General features: G+C 41.7%; 1 protein-coding gene across 1 annotated transcript in view; it reads left to right on the forward strand.

Annotated features, from left to right (window-relative positions):
* The first annotated feature begins 276 nt into the window (after nucleotides 1-276).
* Nucleotides 277-12,117, forward strand: part of C8H4orf45 (chromosome 8 C4orf45 homolog) — a 36,797-nt gene continuing 24,956 nt past the window's right edge. Inside the window, exons 1-2 of the mRNA XM_036034458.1 lie at nucleotides 277-282; nucleotides 2,447-2,734. Coding sequence (XP_035890351.1) covers nucleotides 277-282; nucleotides 2,447-2,734 — 294 coding nt within the window. The remainder of the gene's footprint in view (nucleotides 283-2,446; nucleotides 2,735-12,117) is intronic.

A 12,117-nucleotide genomic window follows, 5' to 3' on the forward strand; every position in this document is an offset into this window, starting at 1 on the left:
CTGTTTAAAGCCAAACACCTGTGGAACCGTCTCATTAGGCAAACCACATTTCGGCGTGTTGCTGGTTGGGTAGAGATACGCGAGTCTTTTGGTTGGTGGCACTGGGCTGGCGATAGGTCCACTGTGAATGTGGGGCCCACCTTGGCCCAGGCCTCCAACTGCCTCTGCTGCACAGGGAGGTGCCTGAGTTGGCTGCCTGGCCACAGCCAGGTCTTCCCAGCGATCTCCTGTGCCATGCTCATTGCATCGAGCTCTTTCTAAAGCACAGGAGCAGAAATGATGGTATAGGAAAGTCCAGTGATTGGACTAAAGCCATGGAGAACTTGGATTGGAGACCACCAAGGCCCCACCCCCGACACACACTTTTGGTTTGCAGAGCACTTGTGGTTTTCACTATACTAACATTCAATGCTTTTAACTCGGCTGTCAGGTCATGGCTGTGTTAAAAAGATTCTTGCAGTCCACAGAGTGGACTGACTAAGGAACTAACGACAGATGCACACCTGCTCTAACATTTGTAGTAGAATGTGGTAGTGACAACATTTTAACAATAACGGAAACATTATACATAGGATCAATATTTCCCCAAACCTGTTGGTGTCTGTAAGATTCATACACATGACCCCAGGACCCAGTAGAGAAAAACGTGCCATGTTTAAATGTTTGAAAAACTCTAGATTACATAAATGTAAACAGATTTATTTACCATGTGATTTCTCAAAACATTTAATATACTTTCATATTCTAGGAATATCTAAAAGACAAATGTAGCAAACAGTGTTCCCAAATATATTTGACTGTGCAGCACCCCCAGCCACCCCCCACCCCCCACACACATGTATTTTTAGGTGCACTCATGGGAACAGCATTTGGTGAAACATTTGGAAAAGCACTGGCCTAAACATACACAAATTCCAACAAGACTAGCACAGTTTTTCTGTATTACATCTTGTTTAGAGGAGGTTGCAAAAATTTCCTAAAGTCCAGAGTTTTGTAGGAGAGACCTCAACACCTGTCATACCGAGAGAGAGAAAACAGATTTTCATGCTCTGGCCATTCTGTATTTTACCAAAGTAATTATACACGAGTGAAAACCTGAAGCAGATAAAATTGAAGCCACAGTGTATTCATCAAGGGAAATTAGCCACAGTGAATACTCACTGCATCAGGGGGAGTAATGAAGATTAGGAAGCTGTGAAAACAGCTGCCAAAATCAGGAGTATGAAGACTGATTTCTCATGTTTCCAACTTCCTTGGAAAGCGCAGGTTACTTTTCCAAGCACAGACTGGTTGCTGCATCGACTGCGCCATCAGAGCACCTGAGCAGACTGCAATCTGCAAAGACAGAGCTCCCTGACCCACGGGGCCAGGCGGGGCCCAGGGGGCAGGCCGCAGGACCGCAGGAGCTTCTGGCTCTGAGGTCTTTGGTCAGCTCTGATCTTGGGAGTGAAGTTCTTCCTTTGGTCTACAGCATCTCGTTGTCTATTTTTAGTCAATACCATTCTCCCCCAAAGTCTTAGCTCCCTTGTATATTTTCTCATTGTTAACGTTCAACACCAAGTTTACTTCAGTGATCTTTCCCCAGACCTTCTCTTAGTGGTGCTTGTTGCACCCACTTCACAATGCACTGATTACTTCTTGCTCAATGTCTTACATTCAAAAGATCGAATAAACACCCTTGCTTTGGTCATTGCCTGCTATAAGCTGTCCTTATCACCAGACAGTCTTCTTCATTTTCCAGTTGCTTCTGGTATATTTGGGAAGTTTCCTATGTCTTATTTCATATTTTATCTATGTACATAAAACACCCCCATGTCTGAAGGCCTACATCCTGCACATGTGACATGAGTGAGGATTTTTAATGCATAAAATATGTCTGCATTAAGCTGATTATAAACAAAGCAGTTCAGTGGGGCAATTAAAGGCTCAGTTTGTGAGACAGCCTGTCAGGGAATAAAGAGCTTGTTAGCTGTAACTCTGGACAAGTAATAGATCTTTCTGGGCCTCATTTCCCCACCTACAAACTGGGGGAAATATATTACCTATCTTGTTTGGTTATCACAAGGATTAATAGAATTAACATATATAAATGGCCTACAATAGCACTTAGAACATACTAAATTCATTAATTATTAGCTATTATTATTTCTACCATTTAAACTAAGCAAAAGCATTTTTGTTCTAGCTACATGACTCAGTTGGTTGGAGGGTCGTCCCATATATCAGAAGGTTGCATGTTCAATCCCAGGTCAGGGCACTTACCTGGGCTATGGGTTCCACCCCCAGTCAGGGTGTGTATGGGAGGCAACCAATTGATGTTTCTCTCACTGGTGTTTCTCTTTCTCTCTCTCTTTCTGTCTGTCTGTCTCTCTCCCCCTCTCTCTAAAATCAATAAACATATCCACAGATAAAGATTAACATAAGTAAATTAATTAAATAACAAAAGCATCTTCGAGTAAAGTGTGGAGATTTTTTAAAAGTATTTTTTCTGTCTCTTGAAGGCCCAGATTATAAAAGGGATCATCTACCTCAAGTTCAACAGCATACCTCGTATATAGGAGAGAAGCGTTTGGCGCTGGAGAGAACTGGAGACCTCAGCTATTTATGGAGGCCTGCCTCGCGCCTAAGCTTACCAGCAAAATATAAACACGAGTATGTTGGCGAAATTGGCTGGGGAATACCGCAGTATGATTCTATCAACAAAACAAGGCTTAAGAGTGGCTTTCATATGCAGGTATTGCTCTTCAATTTATGTTCTTCAGAGCGTACTGTTGTCTGCTTTGGATTCTTCCTGAGTTTGCTTCCATGGGAAACATCACGTTCTTGGTCTGTCATGGAGAAGTAATGGCATTTGAGTTTTGCAGAAAAGTAAATGTGAGGAGAATGTACGTGCTACCGCCCTTCCCGTGTAGCACCCTGAATCTGTGAGGGGAGAGGTGTGAAGAAAACGAGTCCCTGGGGAACTGGAAAGCATTGGCGTCTGGCGTGGGGGCGCGATCAGAGTCACATTTATGCTGCGACATTCACACACACTGCCCCCTCCCAGCACTGTTCTGGGAGTAGGAGGTGTAAAAGCAGGCTGTGCCAAGTGCTGGGTGGACAGCATCCACAGAGCTGACAAACAAGTCCCAGATCTCTAAAATCCACTGTGTGGATAGTGCCTCCGAATGAGGTAATCCGGAGGGTGGGTCCTTAGAAACCTTGGTGATGCGGATGCAGGATGAGCCTGTGCAGTCACCTCTGGAAACAGAGGACAGCAGAGGTGATTTTAGAAGTAAGATCTGAGAATTCAGGCTTTTTCTCAGACAGGACTTTGCATTATCTGAAAATGGAATATGTATCAATTATGTAATAACTGAATTTCCTTGAGTCTTAAGGCAATACAATACAGCCTCATACAGTAAAGGTTAATGATAGGAAAAGCCCTTTTCTGGCCCAACCTATATACAACAGTACAGGAAAGTGATTGGGTGCTCAGTCTCTGACATTGGACAGTCCTGGGTTCAAATCCTGCCTCGGAGGTAGGTCTGGCTCTGTGACCTTGCCTGGGGAATTCACCTCTCTCTGCCTCCCCTCACGTCTTTTCCACAAGGCAGAGTTTAGAGGGCCCGCTTCCTAAAATCTCTGAATTTCTTTTCTACTTCTGCCACCTACTAGCTGTTAGTGGCCTTAGGCAAGTTCCTTAGCCTCTGGGCTTCAGGTTTTCATGACAAATCTTGGTATTTAACTTACTGTAAACATTAAACATGTTAATATTTGCAAAGTGCTGGGAACAGTATCTGGTACATATCAAGCACCCTATGTGTTTACCATTATTATTATGTTGTGAGAATTAAATATGAGGACACTTGGCAAGCACTAAGCATGATGGTTGACATCCAGATTTTAGCTCTTATTACCACTGTGGTTGTGTCAGTTGTCGGTACTGTGGTCGTGGTTAGTGTTGCTTAGTGCCAGAGGAACAGAATGAATGCTCAGGTTCTTCCCCTGTGTCCTGTTCCACTTAGGCCCTAAAGACGAAGATCAGACATTTGATGCAATACCAAAACCGGCCACCAGCAGGGAGAGGATGGCCCCAGAGCGAGGCAGCTGTTTGAAGGGAATCCAGAACTTCCGCTGCCTTGTGGCTTCTCTGTGGCTGATGCCTGGTTAGGTAGACAGTCCCCAATCTGTCTGACCATCTTGAGTGTGTATAGCTTCTCTTCCTTCTTCGTCTTTAACTTAACACATTTGTCTGCTCAAAATAAGGGTTTTTGAAGCCAGTAGGGATGTCAGCCACAACTTCACCTTCCATTTATCCCATTTCTTTCGTTCGTATTTCACAGGTGGTTTTAAGCCTTGAAGTCACTTCTCTGCTTGCCAGCCCTGTCCTCTTAACACCTGTGGGACTGAGTGCGAGCCATATGACAATTTTCCTCTCCCAGCTCATGGCACTAGCAGAAGCTGGTCTGGTTTGACACAAGGTGTAAGGGATGTTGCTTCTCATCTGTGCACTTCCTTGGCCCTGGCATTTTGATAGTAATTATTTTCAAGGACTTACCTGTCTCGGTTAAAAATCTCAAACAATATCTTAAAGGGTTTCTTGGCCCTGGCTGGTGTGGCCCAGTGGATTGAATGCCGGCAAAACCGAAGGGTAGCTGGTTCGATTCCCTGTCAGGGTACATGCCTGGGTTGAGGGCTGGGTCCCCATTTAGGGGCGAACAAGAGGCAACTAATTGATATTTCTCTCCCTCTCTCCCTCCCTTCACCTCTCTGAAAAATAAATAAATAAAAATCTTTTAAAAAACAGTTAAAAGGTTTCATGGACTTAGAACTTTATAATGAGACCAAAAGATTCACTGAGAATGCCAAGAACCCAATATAATTTTCTGATGTGAAGGCCTGAGCTTTGTCACGAGGGCTGCTCCTCTTCTTGGTACCCTACACGTGGTTCCTCCTCCACAGCCAAGGCAGACGGCAATATTCATGTTTCAGCCAAGCCTCAGAGTAGGGATCCTTGTCAACACAGTGCCTCACGCAGCTACTTCACGTCAGACTTGGCACAAATTGACGTTTGAGCTGATACATCCACATACATGCACTCCATGCATAAAAACAAACTCCTAACTACAAGTAACATATGAGAGAGGCGCTGGTAAATTCCCTACAGCGATGTAAGTTAATGAACTGTCTTGGTCCACGTCCTGTTCTCTCTCCGGTTCCCTGCGATTAGTAGGCCTCCATCACAGCTTCCCGCCATCCGTGCCCTTAACAGTCCCAGTGAAGATGGCACTTGGTTTCAGTCTAACTTCAGGGACATCTCAGTGCTTCTCGCTGCCATTGCTGGAACTTTGATTTTGAGCACAGACCTTTATCTAGTGGATTTTTCTAGCCCGCACAGCTGCTTTTCCTAATCGACTGCTCCAGGTTTGCACGAGGCTGGCAGTGAGGACAGCTCAGGCTCCTCCAGTAGACAAATGGTGGAAGGCCTGGAACAGCTGCTTCCTACCTGGGATGGTCTCTCCTCTTTGGGGCACTAGGAGGGGCCCCATAGATCATCTGGATTTGAGTAGAAAGATAATAACTTCCAGGTTGAGTGACGCGTGAAAAATATCCCCACATTGCAAAGGTCAGTACAAATCACAATATCAGGTTTCTCTTCTGGCTCTTTTTGTGTTTAGCTATTTCCTACTTTCTCGTATGTGGGTTACAATGCCATAATGATATATGTGGATATAAGCCAGCAAACATCACTGCTTTTGTTATTATCTCAAATTTAAGAGCAGTACATTCTTTGTTAAAATGGATTTGGTCTCTGCCAAGATCTATGTGTTGTTTCTGGAAGAATACATGGAGACCATTAAAACAATTCCTTTGGTTTCAACCCCATGCGAAACTGAGGACAGTTCTGACTGCTGCTGAGCTGGGCACGTCTCCTCTTTGCTGGCCTCTCTTCAGTCCAGACCTGGACAGTATCAGCTGGCTTCTTCATGCCCGTTTTCTGCTCCTGCACTCTGACCTTGTGACCAAATGATTTAAGTCGTTCAATTTTCCCACAAAAACAATGTTATAATGGACTTGATGACTCTAACTCTTCATAGATGTGAGCCCAAGAAAATATTAAGTCAATTCATCATAACATGTACTACAACCAGTATATCATCATATAGTATAACAACTTGAAAAATCTACAGATGGTAATAAGGGGAACCATGAGAACCTATAAATATATTTATACATAATACAGTACAGTATAATAAAAGTAAAGTCTTCGAGGCTTTGAAACCTCTCTCACTTGTAATTGGGCACAGGTTCCATTATTATAACATGCAGAGGGCTTGTTTGGGACAGTTTTATGGACATTTGAACAGACTGCTGATGAGACGTTGAGTTTCTTGATGGCTATTGAATCAACAGACCCACAGGCGGTTGTTTCAGCATTTTCTCACTGTGATTTATTTAGGGAAAGTAAACATAAAAAAAAAACTGCCATTCACTGAGTATTTACTATGTGAGGAAGGTACTCTGATTATTTCCAGTTTACAGATGGGGAAACTGAGGTATTAGCAGGTGAGGCTCCTTGCCTGCGACCACACAGCTGGTAAATGGTGAAGCCAGGGATTTAACCCAGGCTGTGAACTCAGGACTCAGAGGGAGTAGCATGTGTTTGAGGCGAAAAAGGAAGTCAGAATGTGTGTTACCATTTTTCTTTAATGACGGGTCTGGCCGGGGTCAGTTCCCATTGCCTTCTCTTATGAAATATGCATTCTTTCTTCGTGGTTCCCTCGATTTTCTCCTAGCTTCCCATTCTGCATTCTTTGCATACAGTATGCGCCATTCATAATGTTAAAATGACTTACTAATCGCTATCATGCTCATATTTGATATAGTAAGATGTAGCTTAGTAATAATTACTTTTGAATTTGTATTTAATGGGCACTTTATAGTGTTTCAAAATGGATGATCAAATACAATCTTTGGCACTGTGGAAAAAAATAGCGAGGACAGTGAGGCCCTACCAAAGCGCACCATCTTTCCTCATCCCAGCCCGACCCCACGCATCCTTCCAAACTCTCCACCTTCACACGATGGTGTCCAGGAAAATTTTCAAATTCACCTGGAAAAAAAGAAATATTGCCAGTGTGGAGCTGATTAGTATGTAGACTGCCAATCACATATTTCAGGATTTCTGGGTGTGTTTTACCCCAAATTCCCCATTTACCTTTGGGTTCATTTGGATGAATCACAGTCACCAATACTGAGTTCCACACCCCTGGTCTGTATTGATAGTCTAATCAATACAGACAAATTTTAAAGATAATAAAGCTGCCTTTTTCAACCAAGTTCTACAAGCAAAATAAAAAGTAGCTTTTCTAAAATTGGATATGTTTGGGCTGTTGCTGTTCCTCCCCAGATGGGTGTGTGTTCAGTTCTCACTTTATGCTTCTTAGAGTTATTGCATCTTAACGGTTTGGAGTTTAATACAAAAATAATTACATTAGCACCTTTCATTCTGAGGTGCTGTATGTGCATTTTCTGATGCCACAGGAAGCCTTCAGTAAGGGAATGAGTGCCACATGCTGACCATGTGTGAGGGAGGAGAAACACTGGTTAAAGAGGACAAATAACCCTCCTTCTTCTTGAAAATAACATATCAACACTATTAACCTCCTCATCCACAGATGTTGTATTGTTCCCTTTTTACAAAATTTGGCTCTGTAAGATTCCTCAGATAAATAGAAGGAAGTGATTTCCTTATGAAGTTTTACTTGTTTCTGAACGTGTGTGAATAAATTTTATGTGTGATGCTTCCCTTCTCTAACAGGCCGTGCTGCAACACGGGAGGCATACATCACGGCTGTGTGCTCCCTGCACTGTGTTCAAAGCAGCTCCATGAAGAATAATGTGTTTGCACAGGGAAGCGCCTCTGTGGGTAGCGAGGGACACTGCCACCCCCACATTCCACTGGGCAACCCGGCTCCTCAACGAAACAAAGGGCTTTCTCTCTCTTGTTGAGGTTACTTTATAGATAATTATTGGCGAATTAGAAAAAATAAATATGAGTTTCCATACCTTTTGTTAGGATGTAGAAACATGAAAAAGAAAGAAGGAAAAGGAACTCAATGTACTTTAGAACCTAGTAGGTGATTTTTATTTCCTGGTGAAGGAATGCTAAAAATACACCATGGTGGTTACTAACATTTGCAGGGCTCGAAGTAACATCTTTTTTTAAAAAGATTTTATTTATTTATTTTTAGAGAGAGGAGAAGGGAGAGAGAGGGAGAGGGAGAGAGACATCAATGTGTGGTTGCCTTTTGTGCACCCCCTACTGGGGACCTTGCGCACAACCCAGGCATGTGCCTTGACTGGGAATCAACCAGCGACCCTTTGGTCCACAGCCCCATGCTCAATCCACTGAGCTACACCAGCCAGGGCTCAACGTAACATCTTGAGTCTGTGTCTAAATGGAAACACCTTTTTTAAAAAAATTATTTCTTACAGATAGTAATTAAGCATATGCCATAGACTTTCAACAATTATTTGGTGATGATAGGGAGATTCAAAGATAAGAAAGGATATACAATCTTTAGATTGTAAATTAGAATGGGTTCTAATAAGCCTGTGGTTTGACTCCATAGTTAGGTTCCTTTAAATGTACTGTCAAAGAATTTTGAAACTTGGGAGTGATTGAATATCCTAAGCACAGGTGGCTAAAATACCAGAACATCTGTTTTCTAAATCTGGCACTTATTCTGGCTTTTAAAGATCTTTAGGAGAAATTCTAAAATCATTAAAAATTTAGGTTTATAGTTTTTCCCTACTATTCACATACAACACTCCCAGAACACCTCAGCTGTGTTGACAAAAATGCCTAGAATGCATTGCAAATGAGACTAGCAATCTGGAGATCCCCATTCTTTTCCCAGGACTGAACCTAAGAAATCAAGCAACCTTAACAGAGCAAATTCTTAACAGTTTATTAAATATAAAGGGGCCCTTGCTATACCATCCCGGCTATGTCGCTAGGCACAAAGAAAATGGCACTGAAAAGAAGTGCTGTAGAATTCCTGTGAATTCCTTCAGTTGGGGAAGAGGTCGCAGGAAAGTCGTTTTGAGTTGTGAAAGTTTTTAGTGCAGCTATTGCTAGCAATGAGACTGCACAATCCCAGCCACATTCCCAATGGCTTCAAGCAACTTGAGGTCTGAGATCTGTTTCGTTTGACCTTGTACGGACAACATCGACTCCACACTTCCTGGTGCTTAAAACGGCGGAGACAATTATCAGTAAACAGGGGAGATGGAGACTGAGATTGTTTCTTTTCTCACACAGTGTCTTTGTTGAGAGACCAGGTTACAGAAGGGGAGAAATGAATTTTTAAGTGAGCATTGGATTCAGAGCTATTCTACTCCTCGGTTATTCAATAGTTGTTTGAAAACTATTTACCACTTACTTTTTTTACTGACACTTAGTTCTACTATTACTGTTCACAATGTCTGAACTACCACCCCTAGTGTAATTCTGTATTTTGAAATTAACTGCACAATTAACTTGGGAGAAACACACTTTTTAACCTTTGAATTAACATCAATGCCAATATATTAGAAAACTCCAAGGGTGAGAACAGTTGCAAAACAGGCACTTGCTTATATTTCAGAAACTGCGCACTGAGCACAAATACAGACTTGGGAAGCTTTTCTGTAGCTTGAATAGTTGAAGCTGCTCAGATTTCCAGCTCTGGTAGGGATCATCGACCAACTCTGAATAAAGGGCTCATAACAGAATGATTGGTTGCTCATCGCAAATCCTAATGATTCCCAACAGAATGAGTTCTAGTTTTGCTTGAAAAGGAAATCCTAGTGTATCTTGAATTACAGGAATACTATTGTGAAGAATAATAATTCATAACATGTGAATAAGGAAAACATTACTGTCACTGGAGTAGTACAGGGAGAAAATAAGAGATATTTGCCTTCTCTCAGAACAAATGAGGCAACTTAGCATTCATAATGCTTTTCAGGGTAAATCTATGTTTGTGGCCTTAATGAAAAACAGAATCTGATTTATAAGTGAAAGTAGCCCATTGAAAAACTTCATTTTCCCCTCTCTTTCTTTGCATGCTAGTCTGCCTACTGTTTTTTATGTCTCAGTTTTCCTACCTGTACAGTGGGGATTGTATTAGTTTTCCTTTGGGCCCAGCAAATAATCGCAAATTTAGCAGCTTAAAGCAACACCCGTTTATTTGCTCCTATTTCCATAGGTCAGCAGTCCTGGGAAGGCATGGCTGGGTTCTCTGCTCAGGCCTCATAGGCTAAAATAAAAGTCCCAGCTCCGGCTGTGATCTCATCTGAGGCTAGGGGTCTCTTCCAAGTTCATGTGGTTGTGGCAGATTTCGGTTCCTTGTGGTTGTAGGATTGAGGATGCATTTCTTTGCTGGCTGTTAGCCAGGGGCCATTCTCAGCACCTAGAAGCCGCCCACAGTCCTTGCTGGGCGACCTTCTCTATCTTTAAAGTCAGAAACAGAAAATCTCCCTCAAGTCAAACCCCTCTCATGCTTTAAATCCCCTTTGCCAGTAAGAGCCAAGATATTTTTAAGAGCTCACCTGGTTACGTTAGGTCCACTGAGGATAGTCTCCCCTTTCTTAAAGTTGACTGATTTGGGATCTTAATTGCATCTACACAATTCCTTCGCAGCAGTACTTAGATTAGTATTTGGTCAATGCCTGGGAGAAAGTGTGTATACCCAAGGGGTGAGAATATTGGTGGGGGTGGGGTGGGAGGAGCTGAGCGGGGAAGGTGGTCATCATAGAATTCTGTCTGCCACAAGGATGATAATAATACCTTAGAAGGTTGTTAAATGGATTGTGTGTAAAGCACGTAGCACAGTATCTAGTGTAATAAGTCTCAATAAGTGGGATATAGGATCATTAATATCTGCATATTCTCTATTTTCCTGCTTTCATGGATTTTTGAATTATATTATGATAAGCATGTTAGAGACAATGGAATATGTTGCTCATTTATACACTCCACAAAAAACAGAGATACTGGGGCCACCAGCAACAAACTCTCAAAACTCAATGTTTAGTCTGTTCGCTGAAAGTTGATGTACATTTTCAAATTATTTAAAAACACTGCAGTTAAGAAAAGAGAAAGACCAGAATATAATTCATATTGGTGCCCACATTGTAATGTGTCATAAAATGAAGTATGAGTCTCTGCATTGTTCATTTTTTGCTTTTTAATAAGAAAAATGCATCACAGAGTCCATGCCTTAAACACTGACATTTTCCAGAAAGAATTGTTTTGTTTCTACTCATGCTCTGAATATAAAATGAATACTTTAAATGCTCCATTTACACAAAGGCTTTTATGCCCCCTTGCTCCCTATAATAGTTCTAGTCCAGGATAGACAACATTATGCAACTTGGTGATCCAGCTACAACAATGAGAATGCTTCTCACAGGCTGTGGGAAGAAAGGCACTCAAGGGGTTAACAGTAATATTTTGCAAATTGAGGCAAGTGAAGGAAAAAATCTATTAGCATAAGAAAAGGTAGCCTCAGGGGATTTTCCACTCAAATGTTTGGTACTAAGAACTCTATGTTACCAAGGAGGAGGATGGAGAAGAGAAACCCTAGTGTCTATGCATTCTTAAAATGCATTGCCATTATATTTATTCTACTGGAGAGAAAGACCTCACAGTTATAGAGACGGAAAGTGGTACTTTCTAGTAAGGAAAATCAAAATTGAATACATCAAGAAAAGCATCTTGGGTTAAGCATGGCAACAAGACAAAAGGATTTCTCAGTGATCGATCCCCCCCAAATTTCCTAAGTCTGTCAGGACTACACTAGAAGGGTTTGGGATTAAAAGTGAAGTATAAAGCAATGATTTTAATTGTTAGCTAGAGTGTGCCCCAAATGTCTGCATCTAAGTCAAATTTAACAATTTTTAAGTCCTTCAGAAATTGTGTCGACTTCATAGTATCTGAATGTAGTTAGCAGATATTTCCCTTTTATTAATGCTGAGACCTTTTGAAAAATGGCTTAATAGGAAATATCCAATTTTGAGTTATTATTTTTGCTAGTTGAAAACATTCAAATTACTGTAAAAGATTTTACCAATATACCAATCATT

Source organism: Phyllostomus discolor, chromosome 8 (assembly GCF_004126475.2).
Source record: "Phyllostomus discolor isolate MPI-MPIP mPhyDis1 chromosome 8, mPhyDis1.pri.v3, whole genome shotgun sequence".
NCBI classification, from domain to species: domain Eukaryota; kingdom Metazoa; phylum Chordata; class Mammalia; order Chiroptera; family Phyllostomidae; genus Phyllostomus; species Phyllostomus discolor.